Source organism: Mesoplodon mirus (assembly GCF_964341445.2).
Source record: "Mesoplodon mirus genome assembly, chromosome: 14".
In the NCBI taxonomy this organism is placed as follows: Eukaryota; Metazoa; Chordata; class Mammalia; order Artiodactyla; family Ziphiidae; genus Mesoplodon; species Mesoplodon mirus.
The window spans coordinates 14923396-14949081 of record NC_138990.1 but is presented as its reverse complement, the minus strand read 5'-3'; the positions used below and the strand labels follow the sequence as shown (position 1 = coordinate 14949081).

Genomic DNA, 25686 nt, shown 5'->3' with positions numbered 1-25686 from the left:
GGGTATGGATTCTCACTCGGCATCACTGCTTCTCCTACTAAAGCATGCCCACAAGTCTAATCCTCTCAATACAGCAGAGTGGCTAACATTTTGGCCACGACTTGGAAAGCACATTCCTAAGGGGAAGGGCTTGGTTTTTGTTTTGTGTCGTTTCTGGCCTAGGGGCAAGTTCTTTATTATCAGGAGTAATTTCCAATTATATCCGTCACTGCGCTGACCTATCATTCAAGCTCTCTGTTTGCCCAGTGAATGGTGACAGGATGCTGTGGCAGAGACCCAGGGCCTTACAAGGACAGAGTTACCTGGATCAACATCTACAAGTACTGAGCCTGTGACGTGAGCACGTATAGTGTGGCAGCTAATAAAGATCTAGAAGCAGATGTCCTGGTTCAAGGCCAGCCTCTTGACAGCTGTCTGCTCTTATGTGAATTACTTTACCTCTGTGCACCTGTTTCTCCTCTGTAAAATGGGAGCCGTAACAGTTACGTTCCTCACAGGGATGCTAAGGAGGCTGAAAAAAGTCATCCACAGAAGGTACTCAAGTAGCCACTTAATGTTAGCAGTTTTTACTGTAATCACCCTTTAGCAGAATTGATAGGCCCAATGGACCCAATCTTGAAATCCCCACTCTGCTACAAGACAAATCACCTCAGCCCTTAAGCACTTCCTGCCTTATACTGACACATGCGTCTCTTGTCCAGCTAACGAGTCTGCCTCCCCCTTGAGCATAAGGACTAGGTCTGATACTCATGTTGTGGGCACTCAAATAGTTTACCAAGCAAATTATTCCAAATGATTTTATTTTTAAGCATTATATATACATTTATAAGCACACTTATGATGTATTTTATACACATGGATTTGGTAGCTGTTAAAAGACAAGTGCCTACTGGGAAATTCCTTTCTACAAGAATAAAGTATGGAAACAGAGCAATTTAGGAGACAAACTATACATGGATACAAAGAATGGACACAGTTGCCTCATCAAGGATAGTAAGGACCCTCTCCTCCCTCCTAGGTGGTCACCACAGAACAGAAAACTTTAATCAAGGACAGAGCGTCAGGCAGCTGGTTCCCAGACAGTGAAGGAGAGACGGGAAGAGCAGCAGACACACAGCGCGGTCAGCTGTAGCCTCGCCAGCAGCCCACGGCACTGAAGCACCAAGTGCAGGCATCCTGGTCACTGAGGAAGCAAGGGCTTCTCTCCCCGCGGACTCAGTCCCCCTGCCGCACCAGAACGTCTGAAAGATCCTCAGTTCCTTCCAGCTTTAGATTCTGAAGGAAGATCAAACACACGTGAACTCTGGTATCCACAGGATACACGAATCAGAAAACAAACCCTGGAGTAACAAGGTGGTGACTACAAAGAACGAGGTTTGTCCCATGACTATAAGTAAAACTGTCACAGCAAATATAATCTGCATGAAAAAGCTGGTTCCAAAGCCTTGCCAACTGCAGGGGGAAAAAAGCAAGCCTGCTCTGATTTCTGCAACAATCTCCGTCAGCGGTCTAAGAGCTAAGCTCTCGGCCCTGGAAGGAGCTGTGGGAAGTGATGGGGAGGCCACCAGGGGCCATGGCACACGTGTATCAGCCCTGCCATGCACGCCCTTCTCCAGGCCCTTCCCTCACTGCTCGGGAACCTCAACCCTTGGCGATGGCCGTGACGGCCACGCTCTCCCTCCCATCTCTGCACAGGCCTTTTCCCTGCTCCCACTGCCTCCCCGATCCTCCCATCCCCTGGATCCTCCACCAGCCCCAGGCAACCGTCCCCTCAGGGCTAAACAGCCGTCAGAAGCCCTTCCTCACGCAGAAGCCTGACTGCACCAGGACCATCGCTCCCTCGCCTGGCACTGGAGGCGGGCATGGTGTGGTGGCGCACCTCCTCTCCTGCTAAAGATGGACAGCACAAACCTCACCTCCCAGGTGACAGCTGAGGGGGAGCTCGTTACCAGAGCAGTAGATGAAGAGTCCAGATGGGAGTGAAAAACCGGGAGCAGGCAGGCCTAAGAGGGGTCACATTCCGGCACAAGGTGTTGTAAGATTTCTCTTGGTGGCTCTAAGCTCTGAGTTACCCCAGATCCCTGCAGATTATCTGGTAACTGTTGGCCAGCGTTACCAGTCAGATCTTCTCAAATAGCCCAAAGCTCAGCCCAACAGGTCATGGTCTTGGGGCATCTCCTGAGTCTTCAAATGCTGAGCCTGGGGGCCCTTAGAGAGATTTGGTCACAGCAAAGCAAGAGAAGCTGGCTCTGCCACTGGGGGAGGCGGGGTGGTGCCAGAGCCAGAGCACACGGGCCTCAGTGAAGCCTGGAGTCACTCATGCTTTCAGCCGCGTGTCTGCTTGGCCCCAGTCTACCGGGAACCGAGCAGAGGTGCTAAAGCTGCTCTCTCACAGCAGAGACATGCGGCCCAGGGCAGCACTGATCCTCCAGCTGCTGCGACTGAGTGATGTCACTAACGCTTAGAATTTGGACTCAGGGTAAGTTTCTGAGCTTTGGTGGCACCCGACATTTTAGGGGACTGCGCGGGCTAGGGGAACACACCCAGTGGCAGAGTCCACCAGCACCTACGCCCACTAGGATGCTGTGAGATTCCAATGGCACTCAGAAAAGTTTAGCAGGGACTACCCTGGTGGCACAGTAGTTAAGAATCTGCCTGCCAAGGCAGGGGACACGCGTTCAAGCCCTGGTCTGGGAAGATCCCACATGCCACGGAGCAACTAAGCCTGTGTGTCGAAACTACTGAGCCTGTGAGCCACAACTACTGAGCCCGTGCGCCACAACTCCTGAAACCCGCACGCCTAGAGCCCACGCTCTGCAACAAGAGAAGAAACCACAATGAGTAGCCCACGCACCGCAATGAAGAGCAGCCCCCACGTGCGCAACTAGAGAAAGCCCGCGTGCAGCAACGAAGGCCCAATGCAGCCGAAAGTACAAATAGAAAATAAATAAATTTATAACAACAACAACAAACAGCTTGGCAGCGTTCCTTGGAACGCGTCCAGCCCCAGCACTGGTGATGCTCCGGCACGAGCTACCGCCCAGCCCCCAGTCCTGGGGACACGAAAGGACACCAAGCCTCAAGCAGCGCCGAACGCACAGGCGTGCTGGCTGCCTCGCTGGGGTGCCTCCCGGGAAGCGTCCACCGGGCCCTGAGAAGATGCGTCTCGCCTGCTCCCCAGGGACGGCCCCACAGCCGCTCGGCCGTCGGCTGGCCCGGCACGCTGTCACGGTCAGCACTCCTGCCGCCTCCCTCCTGCGAAAGACATCTCTAGTCCCGAGACGCCGTCACGGCCCACGGCGGCTCGGCCCTGCGGGCGCTGCCTCTACGTCTCTGCTCTCCCCCCGAGTCTGTTTCCATCCAGCCTCATCTCTCCCCTCTTTTCTCCGCCACGCTGCCCGCGTGTCCTGACGTTGGCACTGGCAGGAGTTGGCCTTTAAAGCCTTTGACACCCAGTGATGCAAAAGCACCTTATGTTTCAAGTTGGGAACTGAAAGATCACAATTTCAGCATCTAAAATTTTCCCATTTGGGTCCTCCTCATAATTTTCATTTCTAATCATACCTGTTGGCCTTTTTCTAAGTTATTGTTAGGTGTCTGGTTAATCCTCTGGGTTGAAGGTACTACATAAGTTGCTGTATCTTAGATGTCCTATGAGGCCGCCCATGAATAATAAAAAGCTCCAGGAGGCTGACACAGAGAATACGTCTACGCTTACCAGATTTACCCACCTTTTCATTGGCTAAATGTAGGAGACATGCAAAGGCCAGAGGTATGGAGAGGTTCTGAGCCATGAGGGGAGGCAGGCTGTAAAACAAAGAGGCTAGTAAGTATTTAGCTTCACTGCAATTCCAGGAACAAAGGCTCTTTCATCAAGTATGAATACACATGGTCAGTGAATAAGCTAATGAGAAATAAAGAAACAATTCAGATGCCTTTTAGAAGCAGGTTTTTCCAGTTTCTTATTTGGAAATAAAATATTTCCTGTTCCATTCCAGCCACTGGTGCAGAAAAATGCCTTTTTAAAGGTGGGCTACATTAACTCATTTATCAATGCAGAGAAGAAACAAAAACTGTGAGAAGTGTGAAAATGGCAGGTTGTGTGCAGAGGGGTCTGTCATACCAACATCCTGGGCTGGCGCTCCCTCAGCTGGGGCTCGGAGGAGGAGGGGGCTTGGGGGAAGAGGGGGAGGGGGAGGAGGAAGTGGGGGAGGGGGAGAAGGGAGGGGAGGGGGAGAGGGGAGGGGAGGGGGAGGGGAGGGGTCTGTTGGCAGGCACCTCTTCTGCAGGTCCTTTGTGAGCCCACTGAGCTTCTTGTCAGCCACCTGTACTGGGTCCCCTGCTTCTCCATTTTCTCTGTGGTTTGCCTGACAGAAGAAAGGACACTTAGAGATCAGACTAGGCCCAGTTCACTTTTGAGAGAGCAACATAAGCTTATAAAGCTGTATCTCTAAAAAGAAAAGCCTACATCAGAATGAAACCAAAACAATTTCTTCGGTACATTTTGAAGAAAAAGGATCCATAGAGGGACCCAGTACCTCAGCCCTAGACCCTAACACTGACATCGACGGGGGTCAGGGGTGGGCGGGTGGACAGGACTGGGTGATAATATAGATGAAACATTGATAATGGGCACTGAAGTGGTCATTGACTATACTATTTTCTCTCTACTTTTGAATATTGTCATAATAAAGAGTTGTTTGTTTAAATAAACCTATATTAACCAGAATCCCTGGAGGACAGCGTATTATGAGTCATTTAAATTCAAAGGTTAAACAGAACCCTCTTCCTACTTCTTAAAAAGTACATTTCTCTTATATTTGCACCCCATCCCACTTTAATTGATAAAACCTTATGAATATGACTGAAGCTTTATCTGACATCCAAGACTATACAGCTCAGGGTCCTTAATCAAATCATGCATTTTCACTTCTCAACCAGCAGGGGAAGATATAATAGAATGTGTTGAGTTTGGAAAGCTCAGAACATTGTCTGAGCAGAAGTCTAGGAGATGGAAGGATTCTAGTTAACCAGAGTTCCATTTAGTTGGAACAAGTTAATCAGCATCATATATATACATATATATGTATACATAATATATATAACTACTTTCCTACTTTCCCAAATCAGAATTGTTAGATCAAAGAGCTTAAACATTTTAGGGTACCTGAGATGTTAGAAGCTGCTTTCCAAAAGGGTTATTTATCAACTTAATTTGCACCAGCAGCAAATAAGCACTCCAGTTCTTCCTCTAACTCCATCCTGAAAAATGTTGTTTAATTGCTAAAGCTGTTATTTTAAAGCTGCATAAAGATGCCGTCATTTGTAGTTTTTGATTACGGGCAAGGTTGAGAAATGTCCCATACACTAGTTTACCATCTGCATCACCTTTTGTGTGACCTGCCTGTTCATATACCTGGTTCATTTCAGGGGTGCAATGTCTTTCTTGTATTTCTGAATGAATGCTTTCCACGTTAGCGCTACTGATCTAGGAGCTCAGACACGAGCCGCACCCTCCTCCCTGCTGGGCACCTACAGAATGAGTGGCACCCGTTACCTCTGCATCCGCCTGCTTGGGGGTCTCCGTCAGCAAACTCCACATGCTCTGCTTCAACCTCTTCATGTCCATCTTTTTGGCAGCCTTAGCATACTGAATTTCAATTTTATTTACCTGAAATAGGTATGTGACGAGTAAAAATAAGCATAAGAAAGAAGCATTTACCACCAGCTCTTTGTAAAAAGAAAGTCTGGAGTTCAAATAATGAAAAAATCTAGTTTATACCACAAAGTTACAGAGCTTTCTTTGGATATACACAGAGTCCCTCATTTCAATCTAATTTATTTTTGATCAAGTACAGTCTTTGTTAAGGATATCCTGGAATTCCAGTGTAAGAGATAAGTGAATCAAATATATATGAAAGCACCAAGCCTGTCACTTGGTAGGGAATAGATGCCTGATGTATGATAATTTAATATGAGTTGAATCTGGCCTAGATTTTCCAGAGCCAAATAGCTAGCCTTACCCAACCAGCAGAGAAACCCATTTTCTCTGCCTGCAACCTTCATTCACATAGTTTGCTTGTGTGACTGGCTCACCCCTAGTCATATGGCTTATCACAATCTTTGGAGAGATGGCTAGTTCCACACAAACACAATTAGCATAATTAGTCCAGTAGCGCAGTGGTTAAGAATCCGCCTGCCAATGCAGGGGACACGCGTTTGATCCCAGGTCCAGCAAGATCCCACATGCCGCAGAGCAACTAAGCTCGTGCACCATAACTACTGAGCCTGCACTCTAGAGCCCGCGAGCCACAACTACTGAAGCCCACACGCCTAGAGCCCGTGCTCCACAACAAGAGAAGCCACCGCAGTGAGAAGCCCACGCACCGCAACGAAGAGTAGCCCCCGCTCGCCGCAACTAGAGAAAGCCCGCGCGCAGCAACAAAGACCCAATGCAGCCATAAATAAATAAATACATAAATAAATGAACGAATGAATGAATCAGCCACTTAGAGAGCAATGGGTTAAAATCGAGAAGGAAAAAAATCAAGCTCAGACCAATGTGACTCTCATGAAAGATACAAATCAAACAGATCTCAGGCAAACAATATCAGATACAATTCTTGGCTTCCTCTTTACCTTCTGGGGCTCAGCTACCAGATTTGACTCCCCGTAAGTGGTGATATCTAATCCCTGGACTTCAGGCGCGTCATCGTTGTCTTGTGTTGTCGTAGGTGGATGGCCAGAATGGTCAAAGGTCCCAACTGGTCCCACAAATAAGTCATCTTCATAATCGCTGTCAGCAGCCTGAGCAAGGAAATAGCTCTTCAAATTCGGCAGAGCTGTTTGAGGGGCTTAGAAATATCCTTGAAACAGATTCCGTACACGGCAAGAGGAGCGCACCTGAGAGTTCGTGGCATTGAGTCAAACCTAGACTGGACTTCTCGTTCCTCTAGTCATCTTCCTGTTGCACATACACCCTACTAGAGAGGCATCTGTGAACTAAGCCCTCTGGAGTGAGAGCCGAAAGGAATTCAGTCATCACAACAGCCAGTGTCCCTCTGCTCCTAATGGATTGAGGGTTTCCTTTTACAGAAAGCACTCCTGAAACACCAGAGACGTGACCTGTCGGCTGGCCACAAGCAGGGGTCCTGCTGGGAGCCAGTGAGAAAGTCATCCTTGGACTGAGCCCAGCAGGAACAGGCCAGGTCTCTGGGGTGGGGCCCAGGAACTGGGTAACAGGCTCTCTGGGTGACTCCTAGGCCTACTGAGCTTGAGGAGCACTGGGCGAGAGGCCAGTCTGGATTTTTACTAAAATGTAACAACCTAATTCTCTTCCAAGCAAGAAAATAAGGTGAATAAGCTATTCTTCCAACTCTTTCCCTTCTCCTCACTTGCAGGGACACAGATGGAGCCTAATATTCCCCCCCTTTCTGTTATATTTCCATCTGCTATCTCATTCATAGAGTCATAGAAGGGATTTTGAGATTATTTAGTCTAACTAAGATCTAAAGATGGGGAGTAGTTTGTACAAGTTCACAATGTGAGAACCAAAATCAGAGCTACAAACCTGGTCCCCTGAGATCCACCCCCTACACTTTCTGTTTCCCCATTAGGACACCGTCTTCACATGTCTATGTGCTATGTCTCCCCAGCCAAAAAATATTAGCTCGTTAAGAGTAAGAAGAGTGTTTCTTTTCCTTTGAAATCCCAAAAGAGCCAAGATAAGTGCTTTGTACAGGCTCAAGACTCCATCCGCATGTTGACGGTTTACTGGAGTATGTCCCCTTTTTTCCTGTGTACAGAGCTTAGAGTAAGGCAGGCCAAGGTTCTGGCTGTTGCCTCAGCTCTGCTCAGTTCTCTGATGCCTGGGGCGGGGCAAGCATCCACAAACCCCCACCTGATTCAGAATTTCCTATAGTCATCTGCCACACAGGAAAGGACAAGAAGGGAAGCAGGAGGGAAACACCCTGCTGCTTAGAAGACAGGACAGAGCTCTTGCCCCCATTTACCTGTAATCCAGGGCAGAAGTTGGAGGTGTCGTTAAGGTTGTTGTAATCATAGTCTTCAATTTCTTCACAGTGCTCGGTCCCTGCCCTCTGGCCTTGGGCCATCTTAAGTAACTAGAATGAAGGAAAAAACAACTGCAGAAAGCAATTTCTAGAAAAGCAGCTAGTAAACTAGGTTAGGGAGATAACCTTAGTTCCTATGATCATGTCCCAGAACATTAGGGTTATAAGGGCCCTGAGAGGTCATCTAATCCAGCCAACTTCCAACTAACCACACAACTCCACTCTAGAGCAAGCCCAGTGCAGCAGGGCTCCGAGCCACCTTCCATCCCAAATACACCAGAGCAGCAGGTTTGCAATTAGGTCTGCACACAACTTTATTTGAAAAAGTGTTCCTTCACTAAAAACAAAGCTACCTACAACTATCTGAAAAGAAGTCCACTTGTTGCTGCTTGAAGAATTCTGACAGAAAACTCAATCACTACTTTAATTCGCAGGCAGCTGGTCCCATTCCTGGGCCACCACTGTTCCCCACACAGCTACAGGGACAAACCCGAGCTCCGCTCCCTGCCACCACATCTGCGGCTCTTGTTCCGCCTTTGAGGGCCTCACAGAACAAGTCTGCCTCCTCTTTTGGAAGTGCCTGTCGACCAGAGCCCTTCAGATTTGCAGGCCCTTCGGCCACTGATCCTCATCCGGGGTGTGTGTCTTTGGGGTGAAGGAAATGGAATTAAACGTGTGTACAGTTTACAGAAGCACACTGAATATTTTAATATAAATATATACTCCAAAAGTAGCCCCCCCAAGCCCCTCAGTGGTTTTGTATTACAAATCCAAAAATAAACAATAGATATTTATTAAGAAATGCCCACTTTCTTCCACTTTCCTTCATATGACACAATTTCTAGATCCCTCTCCATTTAGAATTATACTGTCCTCTGGACACACTCTAAATTGTCCATAGTCTACAAGAAATATTTCAGGAAGGGTATGTGACCCCCTCATGTACTGGCTAGTTGCTATTAGAATCACCCTTTAAGATATTAAGCTGGATGGGTGGTTAACCTGTAGAGTCTCTAGCCAGACTGAGTGTTTAATAGTCCAGTGTTTACTTTCCAGTGTTTAATAGCCTTTGTCCTAGTGTAGCTCTACTGGAAGGACGAGGTGAGGAATCTCGGGATCCTGCTGCCTGGCTGCCCTACTACACATGCAGGGAAATTTGTCCCTGTGGATAATCAGAAGCAGGAGTTCTTTCCTCTATAAGAAACAATTATGGGAAAAAAACCACAGAAAACTCCTGGAGTGCAAGGATCAAATGACTTTGTTCTGCAGCCTTCACATCTGAATATGCAAATCACCACTCAGCCACATTCTTCAATGTTCATAGTAAGGGCCTGAGGAAGGAGAGGGTGGCTTGTGGCCATGGAAGGCAGCTGGAGTTGGGCCGGGCTTGGAGGAAGCGTCCTCCCTCTCCCTTCGGCTCCTCAGCAGCCTGGCTCCGCTCCTCCGCCCCAGGGCTCTGTTTTCTGATTAAGCAGCTGCTGGCATCGAACCAAGGAGCCACGACCACAGTTACTACCTACTGCTGCAACCCTGTAACTTTCTGCATTTTTTTTCCTTTTTAAAATTGAGGTATAATTGACATGTAACAGTCAATTAGTTCTTTCTGCATTTTTAAGAGTAGTTTTGCTAAGTGAACAGTATTGATTATAAAGAAAATTATGAGTGTTGGATTATAAAAACAGAATGTGAGATATCAGTGAATTGAGGGAACTGTATACACATCATTAAGCCTTGTGGAGAAACAGGCAAAATAAGGAAGAGGAGACTGTAGACTGTTTGTATACTTGACACCACAAGATTAAAACAACCAGGAATGCAAATGAATAGAGGGTCCAGATAAAACAGAACTTAGCCTGACCCACTGCCTGGTTACCCTGGCAACGGGAACACCCTCTTCCTGCTTAGCATCACCAGAGAGGCCACAGGCAAATGAAGTGAATAGCAACTGGGGTGCACACTGGCTGGTCTAGAGAGCTCACCTGAGCAGTCACACGAGAGCAGGCAGGCTGTTCAGTGCTAGGGACCCCCCGAGGACTGGCACCTACGTCGCCCTGCATGTCACAGTGGGCTCACGTCTACACCTTGATCATGGGGAGGCAATGTGGGCTAGGGAAAGCACCTGGCTAGTAAATCCACAACTACCACGAGAAGGTGAAAGAATCAAGAAATAACTAACAGCTTGTGAAAGCCTTGACAAAAGGTTGTTTATCCCCCTTGCATTTCGGCAAGTAGGCCAGAGTGTCCAGCAGTCCAACCAGCTGAGGTATTTCCAAGTCTTGGGTGTGCATCTGTCCTGTGAGTTTTTCCCTCCGGCTCTGCCTTACCCATGCGATCTCCCAGTGACTCCCCTGGGCTAACATGAATTCCTCCTCACGCGTTCTCCTTCTCCTGAAGGGCACTGACAGTCACACTACCCGCCACTTGATACCTCTGATGCTAAGAACAGGTTCAACAACAACATGACCTCAGGGAACCTAAGAACAGCCTTACCCTGGTGCTTGGTTTGAGATGCAGCTGGACAAGATTTTCAGTCTCATAGTGGAAATCTGTAGGAAGAGTTGTAGCTCTCCAACTCTGGTTCTCCAAAGTGGATTTGGCCAGAATAGTAGCAGCCTATTAATTAAAAAAAAAAAAAAAGGTAGTTTTTAGGCATCTTTAATAAAAAGCGTATATATACTTTTTTTTTTTTTTTTTTTTTAGAAGGAGCTTGGGAAGGGTGTGAGCAGCACTAATCTTCCTACTTCTGTGTAAAGCAGTGATTCTGTTAGACCTTATTCATATTGATTCTCTCTGCCACTGAGTTTGGGACTATTTCTTAATTCCTCCAGGGATTGAGGGAGAATGAAGCCATCCATTTACTCTAAGAGTTAAATTTATAATGAATTTTTAAAAACCACATCTAGGGCTTCCCTGGTGGCGCAGTGGTTGAGAGTCCGCCTGCCGAAGCAGGGAACACGGGTTCGTGCCCCGGTCCGGGAAGATCCCACATGCCGCGGAGCGGCTGGGCCCGTAAGTCATGGCCGATGGGCCTGCACGTCCGGAGCCTGTGCTCCACAACAGGAGAGGCCACAGCAGTGAGAGGCCCGCGTACCGAAAAAAAAAAAAAAAAAAAAAAAAAACACATCTAAAAGGGAAAGAGGAGTGCAAAGAGTAACTTAAGAAAGCACAAATGATAATAAATCCACCACAAACCTTTGTTTTTCGAAAATATACATCAAAGTCAATATCGTCGTCAAAGTCGATTTCAAAATCCTTCTTTGTGCTCTTCTTTCTGTTCTCTGACTGCGAGGTAGTATCTTCTGCAGAAATGAACACAGATGTCAACGCTGCTCACTTCTGTGGCCTAGTTACTCATCTTGCAAGATCACTTGACAGCCTTACCAACCACAAGGCAGCATTTGTGTCTGAGCATCATAACAGCACGAGGAAAGGCAAATCATACACCTAATATTTATCGCTATAATTTGCAGTTTTGACAAGAAAACAATACTAAACAGATACGCTAATTAATCACTTCTTTTCAAAGAGAATGCAAACCTTTAACCCTGGCACAGCACTTCAGAGGGCTGCGGAGGGCTGCCGGTGCAGTACGCGTGTGGCCCTCTGGGGCCTGGGGGCGCGTTCCCACCTCTAGCCACTGTCTGAAGTCACACGGGTGCTGGGGGAGGACAAAGTCACCAGCCAGCTCCCCTGACTCTGGGCACTCCCTCTCCCCACTCACAGGCTTCGGTCTTAACTGATCCCTCATCCCAGGCCAGGCCAACTGACTGTCCGACCAGGAGGCTGCTATCCGTGTGTTCCTACAGCTTGTCAGGAGGTACAAGACAGTGACTGGCATTTCCCTTCCTAGGCTGAACTGCTGACTGGCTGGCCATCTGCACTCTCTCTTCTTAGAGTTCCGTCTAGAAGTACATACGTTTGTGCCGGAGTCTAAAGCGCCAGTGATCCGGGCCAGCCCACATCGACATGGTTCGGGGGCTAAAGTAGGAATACTCTCCAGGTTTCATGGATAGAAGGGGACACAAGCTCCAAATGTCTCCATCCCCGAGGGGAGTCATTTCTTCTCTGCAACACATGTGAAATCATGTTTTAACATGTACAGCCATGCACATGTTGATATATACAAGACAACTGTGTATTTACACGTAAAGCAGCATATGACGCAGCTGCAGACTCTACCTACCTTTCCACAAATGGGCAACATTTCTAAGAGTAAGTCCAGCATAAATACTTCATCATTAATAAGCCATTCGTTTTTACTTAACCAGTGCTTTTGCTTCTCTTCATTTTATAATACGATCGTATCTATGTAAGTACTTTAGATGTTTCAAAGTGCTTCATAAAATGAAGTTTACCCATTTGAGAGACAAGAAAACAGAGAGAAATTGAGTTTTTATATAAGACTGCACAGCTAGTAAAAGCCAGAGCTGGGAGCTGGACACCATCCCCTGAGTCCCAGCCTCAGGGTCTTTCCACACGCAAGGCTTCCTGCCACATGACGTGGTAACCGCGTTCCTTCTTCACCATGCTTCCATGAATGAGGGCTCCACTAACGCTGCCGTAGCCCCTACTGGAAGTGAAAAACATGTTATGGGGGCCCCCCTTATAATCTATCATGACTGGGGGCCCCCCTTATAATCTGTCTGTTAAACCATCTAGCTTTATTCTTTGCTGCGTGTGACGTGCCTAACTGGCCTGTCCAGCATGGCAATTTTGGGTTGGTTTTTCACCCCCGCTGCAAGGTACTAGAATGTGTGAGGTAGCTTTCACCTAAAGGCCCCTGCCAGGTCAGAAAGCCTATTAGTGCGCTGTACTGCCCTCTAAAGGTAATGGCAGTGAGGAAACCTCACACAGCGAGGACCTTTTCACCTGTATTGAGCCATATGTAAAAATCTCCTTTACATCAAGCCTATGTAATAAGCTAAAAAAGCTTTAAAAGAAGGAATTTGCCTTTATCTACAGAATCTTTTTTAAAAAACCAGTAAACTGTATTTGTATATTTACTGTGTGATGAAAACTTAATTTTTAAAATTAAACTATACTAGGGACTTCCCTGGTGGCGCAGTGGTTAAGACTCCTCGCTCCCAGTGCAGGGGGCCCGGGTTCGATCCCTGGTCAGGGAACGAGATCCCGCATGCCCGAATTAAGAGCCCGCGTGCCGCAACTACGACTCAGAGCAGCCAAATTATTAATTTAAAAATTAAATTAGGGCCTCCCTGGTGGCGCAAGTGGTTGAGAGTCCGCCTGCCGATGCGGGGGATACGGGTTCGTGCCCCGGTCTGGGAGGATCCCATATGCCGCGGAGCGGCTGGGCCCGTGAGCCATGGCCGCTGGGCCTGCGCGTCCGGAGCCTGTGCTCCGCAACGGGGGAGGCCACAACAGTGAGAGGCCCGCATACCGCAAAAAGAAAAAAAAAAAAAAAAAAAAATTAAATTAAAATATACTTAAAAATCCCCACTTCTAGTCTGTAACTACCTAGCCTGTGTTGTTAAGTAATAACTGTACTGCGTTGTACTGCATTTCCCCCAGAGGGAGAAAGAAGACAGCTTCAGGAGCATCCCCACTCAATTCTCAGATACTCTCCTGTTAGAGCGCTGGCGATTGGGAGGGCAATTTATTGGGAACTTACAGGCAAAGCTCTAAAGAGCTTGGCTCCCATCTTCTGAGAGTCTGTGGGCCAGAACCAGACTGAGGCCCTTGGGGCTTGAACTCTAGCCTTTTAATAATTCTTTCAATACACAATGCTATGTGGCAGGCACCCTGCTGGTCCCAACGCCCCCACTCACCAGCTAACTTAATCCACAGCCCACCCCTCCACCAGGCTTCTCTCTGCCTCTGGAGGGAGTCTTTGTTTCTTCTACCCACCCCCACAACCACAAGTCCCCTCCTTCAACGTAACACCAGCTCAGTCATGCTGCACTACTACCCACGGTTTAAAGGTCTCCCCAGTTAAGCGCTCCGGGGTGGACCCTTCCATCCACAGCTCATTACACGCAGCCAGGATTGGCCAAGGGTGCTGGGCAACTCCCAGCTCCACCCCATTTCCTACCCTCTCTGAGCCTGTTTCCTCACCTGTAAAATGGGGATAACAGGACCTAATTATAGGGTTGTTGTAAGGATTAAGTGATTGTACTTTATATATTATATAAATTATGTGAACTAACTCAGGTCAGGCACCTGGCAGAGTGTCTGGCACGAAGTCAGGATAATAAGGAGCTCAGTAGACAGCAGGCACTACTATTATCATCTCGTCCCAACCGTTCACGTTATGGGTGAGAAAACAAAGACCCCAAAGATGATGCCACTTGTCCCACATCTCACAGCCATCCATGGCAGGGTCAGGCTTCACTCAGTGCAAACACCTGCTGAGCTCCCGGGAAGCTCCCTATCCTTATGCCACGGTAAGGATTTCAAGATGGACAAAACCCTAGACTAGAACCTAAGTCCCCTGCCCCTAATGTGCTCGCTCAGTAGGATGGAGTCTAAGATTTTGTTCTGTCTGGAACTGGGGAGAGAAATGGAGACATTTGTTCAAAATTTGTTCAAAATAACCATCTATGGTTATACGGTTATAACAAAATAACAAAATGGAAGTGACTAAAGTCCTTCACTACACCAGTTCCTCAGATGTCACCTCATTGTTTAGCAAAAGTGATAGCTCTTCTCTGACATTTGAAAATGGTATTAAAAGAGCTCATCCCTCCAACCTGCCTACCATTTCCCACTTCTTAGAAGATAGGATGGGAAAAGGGACAAAATCACAGGTCTGGTAATAGTAAAAATCAGGAGAGGAGGGTTCTAAAAGGGCCTAGGGGGGTAACTTTTCCTTGAGGTCCAAACTTTCAGCCCCTTGACTTCTACTCAGATCTGGAGAGGCATTATCAATCTAATCATTCCCCCCATGGGCAGACAGAGTGAGCTCAACAAAGCAATCTCATCCTGGAGACACTCAAGCAACGCTCTTGAAGGGATCTTTGTCTCGGTGGGAAATTACACTGGACAACTTCTAAAGTTTCGCACACACTGAACCAGCTTGCCTGTCCCCACTCCCAGGTTTGCCAAGCTGCTGCTACAGGCACAGGGTTATCAGAGGGTCTGTTTGTTCTAGTCTCGTGGAATCTGCTACACCCAGGCCCATTCAAGACCTTTATAGAGGCCCTCGGCACTGCAGGATTGTGGGATCCTGCTTCCAGATCATATTCAAAATTAAAATAATACTAATCTATTAAGTACATATAATAAAGGCCAACAAAGTTCAGATTGTCTTAGGACGCTTATTAGACTAATCAAAAATCTAAATTACTAGAGACCAATTCTACCATCTCCCACACCCCATATGCTCATTTTTACCTGCTTTTTTAGTTTTCCTTGCTTTGCTCATCCCCGGTCTACCTATCTAATGACCAACACTGCCCAGACCCATCTTTGCCCTTTAGGCAGGGGCCACTTTTTTCTGGTAATCAACACATAAGCCTGTTTTCTGTCTGTAACTGATATGGAGTGATTCAGCCAAAAGCCAGACCATGTGCAGAGTGTCAAAAGGGAGCACCCTCCATGCTACCAAAATGGAGGTGGTGAGGACAGCCACCAATGGAGTAGCTACTATAACCCAGCACTTTATGTATTTTAGTTCTATGCTTATGGACTCCTGCAGTGTCAGGTTTACGACCAATAAGTGGCTGAGCTGACATTCACAGGCAGATTGATTCCACGGTGAGTCAGAATGGCTCAGCCTGTGTGACAGCACAGCACAGAAGCCCAGCCAATCACAGAGACAAGATCAGCCTGTCCCAGCAGGAGATCTGGGAAAACTCCTACGGGAACATTTCCCGTGGCCCTGCGCGCCTTACTGGCAGCTCTGAACGTGGCAGGGCTCCTTCCAGCTCCCGAACTTGGTGTGGTCCCCAGCTGCCGTGTGGTCCCCAGCTGTGGCGTAGTCCGGTTCATCATTGGCACCAAAGTCGTCCTCCAAGGCCCGAACAGGGAAGTCCCCGCAGTCGCTCTCCTCCACCTCGGCATTGATGTCAAACACCTGATCGTTCTTCTTAAACTTGTCCATCAGGGCCGACACCGACTGGAAGGGACAAAGAGAGCCCCCAGTTCTCTGCATTCCCATCACCACCCCCGCCACTGCTGGAGGACTGCCGCCCCCTCCCCGGAGCCAGTGTTCTCACGACAGCAAAGCGCTGAGGAAGTTTATATTGTGCGGCACAGGATGAAGCTGTATTGTCATTAGGCACATTTTGTAAAACATGGAACAGGAATCTGCATCCTTTAACTACATGTTTAGAGAAGACAGTTTTCCATGGAAACCATTTATTTTGGAGCTTGTAGTAAGTAGGCTAAAGGGGGCCAGGCTAAAAATACACAGAGGAAAGCTTTACACATGATAGTTTCTCAGGAAACTCTGTGCCAAGGGACTCAACCCTGAAGAGGAGGAAATTCCTCGAGCTTGACAGCAGCCTAAGAGACCAGAGGCCACTGGGACAACCATGTCTGAGAGTAAATCTGATAAAAATCATGCACCCAGTAACGGAAGGACTGCCTTACCCTGGGGAAGCAGACACGAAGTTGATCCCGGTACTCTAATCCCAGCTGGCTAGTGGGCCTGCTGCAGTACACAACACCACTCCCACCCCTGCCCCAGGGCTTAGTCCCTACGGAGGAGCCAAAGGAAATATTTTCTGTACTGCTGGCTAAATAAAAACGATGCCACAGTTTTGGTTCCCATTGGGCAGAACTAATCTTAGGCCATCTCACTGAAACCACGAGCTGTTGGAGAAATGCCCAGAGCCCTCAGAAGTCCAGAAATTGACCACACCTCATTATGTGTTTCACTGTCCCATTTAGTGAACTGGAACCCCGCCAGGGAAGGGCAGATCTGACGATCTTCCACACACTGCTGCAGGGGCGCTGGGAGGACAGGAAGATCACAAAGAGGGTTCAGAGCAGGATGGAGACACGCCTCACCCCCTCAAGATGACCAGAGCAGCACCATGGAGGGAGGGGCATGGCCACCTCCTGTTTCTCGGGAAGAGGCTGGCCGGCAGCCGATCTGTTCGCAGACCACTCTCCTGGGAGAGGGCGTGCACTCAGGCACATGCCCACACTAGAGGCAGGCTCCACACTGGCATCCCAGGAATTAGGAAAACACTAGAGCAGAAACCTGAAGCACAGACTTTGACTCTGAAATAGACTCTGTGCCCTATGCTAGAGTTGGGAAATCAAAAACCCATCCTTAAAGCATAGTAAGTGCACAGCCAATTGTGCAATGCCACTTATTCTAGTCCCAAATTAAACTAGGTACAGATTACCTACCTCAGTTGAGTGCATACACCTGGACAACTGTTAGTACAAAATAGTTATACTCGGCAAATTTTAGACAAGAACAAACAGGAGGAGAATGGGCCCCATAACATCTGCATAGCCCTGCAGAGGGGAGGAACAATTTCATGTAACACACGAAAATCATTCCACAGGAGAACAGCGCCTGGCCCTCCCACCACCCTGGGCCTGTCCTCAGAGGATCTCCCAGAGGGGGGCGTGGGAGGCGGGTAAATCACTGCCAAGCCAGTATGAGGGACTGACAACAGGACAGATCTGTTCTCAGACCACCACGGAGGATTCTGAAAACAGCTCACAAGGCCCTCTTCTCCTCAGGATCCCCTGGGTCAGTAACAGGCCTCTGGCTCAACAAGTCTCTTAAAGCCCCTCTCCCAAGTCCAAAACTCTGACACTCCAGGGTGACTGTGAGAACTGACTGCTAGCAGGGCACCTGAAGGACGTGGCACATACAGACCACGAGCACTGGCTACTACTGTTGAAGACTCCATGCTGCACACAGGCCGAAAACTTAGTTTCTCCCCAAAAAATGCCCACTTTGTCATTCCAGAGGAACCTTCTGGGCAGATAAGCAACAGAAGAGCATGATGGGCTTACTACACCCGTGGTTATATAGAAGCTTCTCTGATGACTGAACTGCTCTGCTAAAAGGCATCACGTGGACCTACCTTTTAAATCGGTCATTTCCACCCAACCTAAATCCGGCAAGTCGAGAGGTTCTCCAGTGGAGAGAGTCTGGACATCAGAAGGGAAGAGCAGCTCACTTCTATAGTCGTGGCAGTGGAGGGCGGAGAGAAACACCCCTGCTGTACTGCACTCGTCAAACGAGGCTGCCGTCTTCTGGAACATGGGATCAATCTGAGCACAAAAACAGAGGAAACCCAGAATTATGGGATGTAGGCCAAGGAAAGAGAAAATCTCATTCACTGGACCCTGCTCATTCGCAGCTGCATATACTGGATTGAAATGTCTCTGCACATGCCTTTCTAACTGATCAGGTAAAATCCCATCCCAGTTCAAAAGGAGGGCTGTACGTGGTCAGATGGATAAATGTACACAGTAAATGGTGACAAGCTTATACTGTGTCAATCTGTTTGGGCAGAAGACTTAAATAGACATTTCTCCAAAGAAGACATATAGATGGCCAACAAGCACATGAAAAGATGCTCAACATCTAATTATTAGAGAAATGCAAATCAAAACTACAGTGAAGTATCACCTCACACCAGTTAGAATGGGCATCATCAGAAAATCTACAAACAACAAATGCTGGAGAGGGTGTGGAGAAAAGGGAACCCTCTTGCACTGTTGGTGGGAATGTAAATTGATACAGCCACTATGGAGAACAGAATGGAGGTTCCTTAAAAAACTAAAAATAGAACTACCACTTGACCCAGCAACCCGGAGAAAACCATAATTCAAAAAGAGACATACACCCCAATGTTCAATGCAGCACTATTTACAATAGCCAGGTCATGGAAGCAACCTAAATGCCCATCAACAGACAAATGGATAAAGAAGATGTGGTACACATATACAATGGAATATTACTCAGCCATAAAAAGGAAGGAAACTGTGCAATCTGCAGAGACGTGGATCGACCTACAGATTGCCATACAGAATGAAGTCAGAAAGAGAAAAATATTGTATACCAGCACTTATATGTGGAATCTAGAAAAATGATATAGATGAACTTATTTGCAAAGCAGAAATAGAGACACAAATGTAGAGAACAGAAGTATGGATACTGGGGGGGAAGTGGGTGTGGGATGAATTGGGAGATTGGGATTGACATATATACACTATTGATACTATGTATAAAATAGATAACTAGGGCTTCCCTGGTGGTGCAGTGGTTGAGAGTCCACCTGCCGATGCAGGGGACACGGGTTTGTGCCCCGGTCTGGGAAGATCCCACATGCTGTGGAGCGGCTAGGCCCGTGAGCCACGGCCACTGAACCTGCGCATCCGGAGCCTGTGCTCCACAACGGGAGAGGCCACAACAGTGAGAGGCCCGCGTACCGCAAAAAAAAAAAAAAAAAAAACAACTAATGAGAACATACTATACAGCACAGGGAACTCTACTCAATGCTCTGTGGTGACCTAAATGGGGAGGAAATCCATAAAAGAGGGGATATATGTATACGTATAGCTGATTCACTTTGCTGTACAGCAGAAACTAACACAACATTGTAAAGCAACTATACTCCAATAAAAATTAATTTTAAAAAAATCTGGTTATTTACAATATACCTGGACAGTATCCTTCTGCTGGTCTCTTTCCACAGTCACAGTTTTTAAACGTCTATCTCTAGTAGAATGCTACCACAACAAATTCCGCTGACTTAAAAAGCCTGTGTGATGGATGTGTTCACATAATCCCATCACTCCTCTGAACAGAAATATTTTCAAAGATTTGGAAGAACACGAGTAAGAGATCCGGGCAAAGGACAGGCAGAGTCAGCAGGGTTAGATGTCCAGGTTAAACATGGGAGAGGTTGTCAGAAGACCCCCAAGGCTGGGGTCAAGGAGCAGGAGTGGCATAACCATGCGTCACCAAGCCCCAAAGGAGAACAGGGCAAGGCACATGCATGTGTGGCAAGAGGGCAGAAGCCACCTGGGACTCTACAGGAGGCCCGGTGACAGGGAAAATGGTCAGGTACCAGGTTCACAGGCCTTCCTCATGTCTCAGGATGTGGCTACTATGGAGAGGGTCCCTTAATTCTGAGGACAGGTGTTGCTCTCTGGCTCTTCTCCGGCCCCCTTAACCCTGAGCCCAACCTCACCAGAACTGAGAGTCTTCTCTCGCCTCCCGATAAGCTAGTCCCAGAGCAGCACATACGGCACCTCCACGTTCTCCCTGTCTCCTTACCCCTCACCCGGCCAGTTACGTGGCCTGGTGGGTTTCCCTCCCAGCGTGTCTCTACCACCTACCACTTCTTCCCACCCCCAGAGCCACCAATATAACCCTCGCCTGAGTTAACCCGTCTCTGGTCTCTCCTACTTCTTTCCCTAAAAATACCAGTGGTGCTATTCCCAGTCCCTTCCTCAGATGCTCACCAGAGCAACGGTGTCCCACCTGGACCCCAACACCCCTGGAGGTCTCATGTAGTTAATGAAACTCAGCCTTTCAAAGAGTCAGCACGGAAACTGTACACTGACCCACATTAAAGCTGAAACGCTAAGATAACTTTCCTCACTTTTGCCTAGAATCAGATCATGTCAGTGTGAGAACAGTGGTTCTTCCACGTAAATTAGATTTGACTTACATCTTTGAGTGATTTGTGGGAAAATGAATTATTGCCGACTGTACAGTCTGGATAAATGAACTTTTTGAAACAAGGATCTCAGCAAGGAAGAGAAACAGTAAGAGAAGGCCTTGGTAGACAGCAGACTACATGACAAAGTCTAGGGTTGTTTCAGCCGTATGAGAAAATCCACAGCTCTAGCCCAGCTTGCACACTGTCCAGCTTCCTAAGGAACCAGAACTTTTCCTGCTTCGTGACCTTTGCTTACGCCTCTGCCTAGAATCACCTTCTTGTCACCACCTGACAAACACCTACCCTCCCTTCACAGCCCAGTTCAAGTCTCACCTCTTCCGGAAACTCTGACCTCCACCCACTCTGGTCTCCTGAGTATGTGCCTTGACTTTCCTTATACTGTGTCTATTTGTGCCCTTCTGGTCTAAAGGACTGGAGCATAATCAGGCTGGAATCCCTGTGACAGCAAGAATTCTGCACACAGCAGAGAGCTGTGTCCAAAACAGATCAGCTCATATACAAACAAGCGTTCTCAGCTGGTCCAGACACACCCACAGAACACCTGCTGTCTAATCTCCCGCCATTGCCAAGAGAATGCAGGTTCAATGAATAGCTGAAACTTCAGATTTTAAGTTTGTGCCCACCCCCCCCCGTTCTTTTTTAGCTTCCAAACTTTCAGTTATTCTACGTTTACCACAGATCACAGAGCAAACAAAGCTTCCCAGGATCGGGGTTCTCGGTGCTTCTTTAAGATTCTGTTGTCTTCACTTGCATAAACAGACCAAAGCCCGACAGCCGCAGGCCTGAAGGGAGCAGCACTGCTGCTCTTTCGTCCTCTCTTTAGAACAATGGGAGAGGCCAGTGCAAGCCTCCTCAGGCTCCCTAGAATTGGGTCTACCTGGGAAGACACAAGATGGTAGGAAAAGACCATTTCCAACCATGCTGCTGAATTGAACATTTCAGTGTAGAACCAAAAGCACAAGCGAGAATGATGGTGAAGTAAATATTCAGATTACCTGGGAAGGTGAAAAAACAAGGAGAATTGGGGAAGGGAAGGTTAGGTGGGAGAGGATTTTACGGCTCGCCTTCAGATGTGTACAACATAGTACCATGGATAAAGCACTCTGACGAATACTGACCCGCTAACACAAAACTCAGGGATATCTGTTTTTAGTTTGACAAAGTGAGATTCGGAGACCTTCCCCAGGCCACACAACTAAGACAGTAAAATCAGGACCTGAACTTTACATGGTCTGCCTCCAATGCTGACCCACAGATAGAAAAAAAGAATACAACTCCCCCCCTAAAAAGCCTGGCCCCCTCACCTCTACCCCGGCTCTTGGGCCTCGGCCTCGGGGCCCTGCCCCAGCCATCCCCATCGGCACACAGTCCTCACCCCAGCACGGGCTGGAGAACCGTCCTGCCCGGACCCCATCAGCCAGAGTGAACGCAGCCAGGCCCCTCACTCCCAGCCACCACACGCTCAGCCTCACCACTACCATCTGCCTGAGACGATGTCCTCTCAAGGGGGTGGAAACTGGTTCCTGGGGGAAGGTGAGAAATAGCTTAGAAATTATAATAATTTGTGCCTCTCCAACCTTGACCTTACCTGGCAAAATTGTATTCCTTTGGAATTAATTTCAAGGAAGAGGGATAGGAACAAAACTAAAAAGGCTCAGTGGTGTGTGTGTGTGTGGGGGGGGTCATGACGAAAGCCTGGGAAGCACTGCTCTAAGGAAACACGGTATTGCCCGAGGACACCGTCTCCCCAGCACAGCTGCTTCCTCTCCCGCAGCTCTCACACCGCTGGCCTAGACGTCAGATAGGAGATTTCCTTGCTCCTCATCGCAGCTTCCAGACTATTCTCCTTCCCAGTTCCTACAACCCTCACCTTTGAATGTAACATCAGACTCTACCACCCTGTTGCAATCACCTTCTAGTCCCCAGGTCACAACCCTACCCCCTTCCTAGAAGATTTTAATATTAGCTCTGACTCACTCCTGTTCTCCAACTTTACCGCTGTCGTGGTTTCCGGTAATGTCACTATCCCTGTAGACCCACCCGATATTCTGGCCTCTCAGTCCTTGATATCCTCTCCTTCAGTGGTCTTGTGCTTCATCCTGAGAACCCCAGGACTCATGGGATCCTAGCATGGCCCCCCGCCTCCTCTGCCTGTTGCTCCCTGGCCTGTTTTCTGAATTGAATCACTAACCAGGACTACAACCTCTCTGTATGCTCAATTCCAAGTGCCCCTCTCTGACAACCACCTCTTGTCTTTCCAGACTACACCTTCTCGTCTCCAACGCCAAGAAGCCTTTGGTCCCATCAGGCCCTACAGTCTACTGGTCACATGGCTTTACACTGTCCTTCACACACCTCTTTTCCCAGCTAAAATTCCACAAGCAATGATCACAACCACCCCCTTGCACACACTCTCAGCTCCAGCGCCCCTTTCAGCTGTGTCACATTCACTCAGCTAAACACAATCCTTTGTTAAATCTAACTTTCTGCCTACTCCATGCTTGCACCCACACAGCCAGTCATGGCTGGAGAAAGACACAAAGTCATGGGACTTCCCTGGTGGTCCAGTGGTTAAGAACCCACCTTCCAATACAGGGGACGCAGGTTCCATCCCTGGTCGGGGAACTAAGATCCCACATGCTGCGGGGCAACTAAGCCTGCGTGCCACAATTACTGAGCCCATGTGTTTTGGAGCCTGTGCGCCACAACTAGAGAGAAGCCCATGCATCACAATGAAGAGCCTGTGCACCTCAACGAAAGACCCGCATGCTGCAACAAAGGTCCCATGTACCGCAACAAAAACCCGAAAGAGCCAAAAAAAAAGAAAAAAAAAAAAAGACAAAAAGTCATGCTGACTGACCTCACTGTACATCCATCCTCCAGTGCCCTCAGGGAAACCCTAAGTGTTGTCTAGCCATCAAACTACATTTCCCTAGTCCCTCCACTCTCCCATCCTCCTAGATGACTCCCTACTACCTTATCCTCTCTTCAAACCTCCAACACTTTTCTCCTCTATACTCACTGTCAGTTGAAGATCTGGCTTATTTCACTGATGGGGTGGGGGTGGGGGGGTGGAAGGGGAAGCACAACCAGAAGAGAATATCCAGAATGCTCCCATGTGCACACACTCAAGCCCCACCTCTCATCAGCCACCGTGCTCCTCAGACAAGCCCCATCCAATCCGTCCAATCCTTGCCCTTCTCACCTGCTCAAACACCACCCTAGCATTTCTCCTTCCTTTTCTGCGTCATCAATAATTCCTTCTCCACTAGACTGTTGCCATCAACAAGTAAACATGCTGTTAATTCTCCCATTTAAAAAAACAAACAACAACAAAAAGGCATTTTTCACAGAACTAGAGCAAATAATTATAAAATTTGTATGGAAACACAAAAGACCCCAAATAGCCAAAACAATCCTGAGAAAGAAGAACAGAGCTGGAGGATTCATACTCCCAAACTTCAGACTATACTACAAAGCTACAGTAATCTAAACAGTATGGTATTGGCACAAAAAACAGACACATAGATCAGTGGAACAGGATAGAAAGCCCAGAAATAAACCCACACACTTATGGTCAATTAATCTATGACAAAGGAGGCAACAATAAACAATAGGGAAAAAAATGACCTCTTCAATAAGTGGTGGTGGGAAAACTGGACAGCTACATACTAAAGAATGAAGTTAGAACGCTCTCTAACACCGTACACAAAAATAAACACAAAATGGATTAAAGACATAAATGTAAGACTGGAAACCATGAAACTCCTAGAAGAATACACAGCCAGAACACTCTTTGACATAAATTGTAGCAGTTATTTTTTTGGATCTGTCTCCTAAGGCAAAGGAAACAAAAGCAAAAATAAACAAATGAGACCTAATTAAACTCAAAAGCTTTTGCACAGCAAAGGAAACCATTGACAAAATGAAAAGACAACCTACTTGACTGGGAGGAAATAACTGCAAATGATATGACCGATAAGGGGTTAATATCCAAAATATATAAACAGCTCATAAAACTCAATATCAAAAAAACCAAACAACCCAATCAAAAAATGGGCAGAATGGGCTTCCCTGATGGTGCAGTGGTTGAGAGTCCGCCTGCCAATGCAGGGGACACGGGTTTGTGCCCCGGTCTGGGAAGATCCCACATGCCGCAGAGCGGCTGGGCCTGTGAGCCACGGCTGCTGGGCCTGCGCGTCTGGAGCCTGTGCTCCGCAACGGGAGAGGCCACAACAGTGAGAGGCCCGCGTACCGCAAAAAAAAAAAAAAAAAAAAAAAAAGGGCAGAAGATGTAAACAGACATTTTTCCAAAGAAGACACACAGATAGCAAACAGACACATGAAAAGATGTTCAACGTTGCTAATCATCAGAGAAATGCAAATCAAAACTAAAATGAGATATCACCTCACACCTGTCAGAATGGGTATCATTAAAAAAGACGATAGGGCTTCCCTGGTGGTGCAGTGGTTTAGAGTCCGCCTGCTGATGCAGGGGACATGGGTTCGTGCCCCGGTCCGGGAAGATCCCACATGCCTTGGAGCGGCTGGGCCCATAAGCCATGGCCGCTGACCCTGCGTGTCTGGAGCCTGTGTTCCGCAATGGGAGAGGCCACAACAGTGAGAGGCCAGTGTACCGCAAAAAAAAAAAAAAAAAAAAAAAAAGACAATAAACAGGGACTTCCCTGGTGGCGCAGTGGTTAAGAATCTGCCTGCCAATGCAGGGGACACGGGTTCAAGCCCTGGTCCGGGAATATCCTACATGCCGCAGAGCAACTAAGTCCGTGCGCCAGAACTACTGAAGCCCGCGCGCCTAGAGCTCATGCTCCGCAACAAGAGAAGGCACTGCAATGAGAGGCCCTTGCACTGCAATGAAGAGTAGCCCCCACTCACTGCAACTAGAGAAAGCCTGTGCGCAGCAAGAAAGACCCAATGCAGCCAAAAAAAAAAAAAAAAAAAAAAAAGACCACAAATAACAAATGCTGATAAGG

The 25686-nt window shown here is 47.8% G+C and overlaps 1 protein-coding gene across 4 annotated transcripts in view; it reads right to left on the bottom strand.

The window, feature by feature from the left end:
• Positions 1-783: 783 nt before the first annotated feature.
• NCAPH (non-SMC condensin I complex subunit H) overlaps positions 784-25686 on the bottom strand; it is a 39311-nt gene continuing 14408 nt past the window's right edge. For 2 of the 4 annotated variants that reach the window (XM_082642657.1, XM_082642656.1), the window contains exons 7-18: positions 18083-18272; positions 16894-16985; positions 15923-16146; positions 11989-12137; positions 11265-11371; positions 10563-10685; positions 8013-8123; positions 6640-6807; positions 5558-5671; positions 4279-4367; positions 3732-3807; positions 784-1275 (exon numbers count right to left, since the gene is read on the bottom strand). In XM_082642657.1, coding sequence (XP_082498783.1) covers positions 1216-1275; positions 3732-3807; positions 4279-4367; positions 5558-5671; positions 6640-6807; positions 8013-8123; positions 10563-10685; positions 11265-11371; positions 11989-12137; positions 15923-16146; positions 16894-16985; positions 18083-18272 — 1503 coding nt within the window. In that variant the 3' untranslated portion in view covers positions 784-1215. Of the gene's footprint in view, positions 1276-1325; positions 2004-3731; positions 3808-4278; positions 4368-5557; positions 5672-6639; positions 6808-8012; positions 8124-10562; positions 10686-11264; positions 11372-11988; positions 12138-15922; positions 16147-16893; positions 16986-18082; positions 18273-25686 lie in introns of those variants that run through there. The other 2 variants (XM_082642655.1, XM_082642654.1) reach the window with 1 other exon arrangement.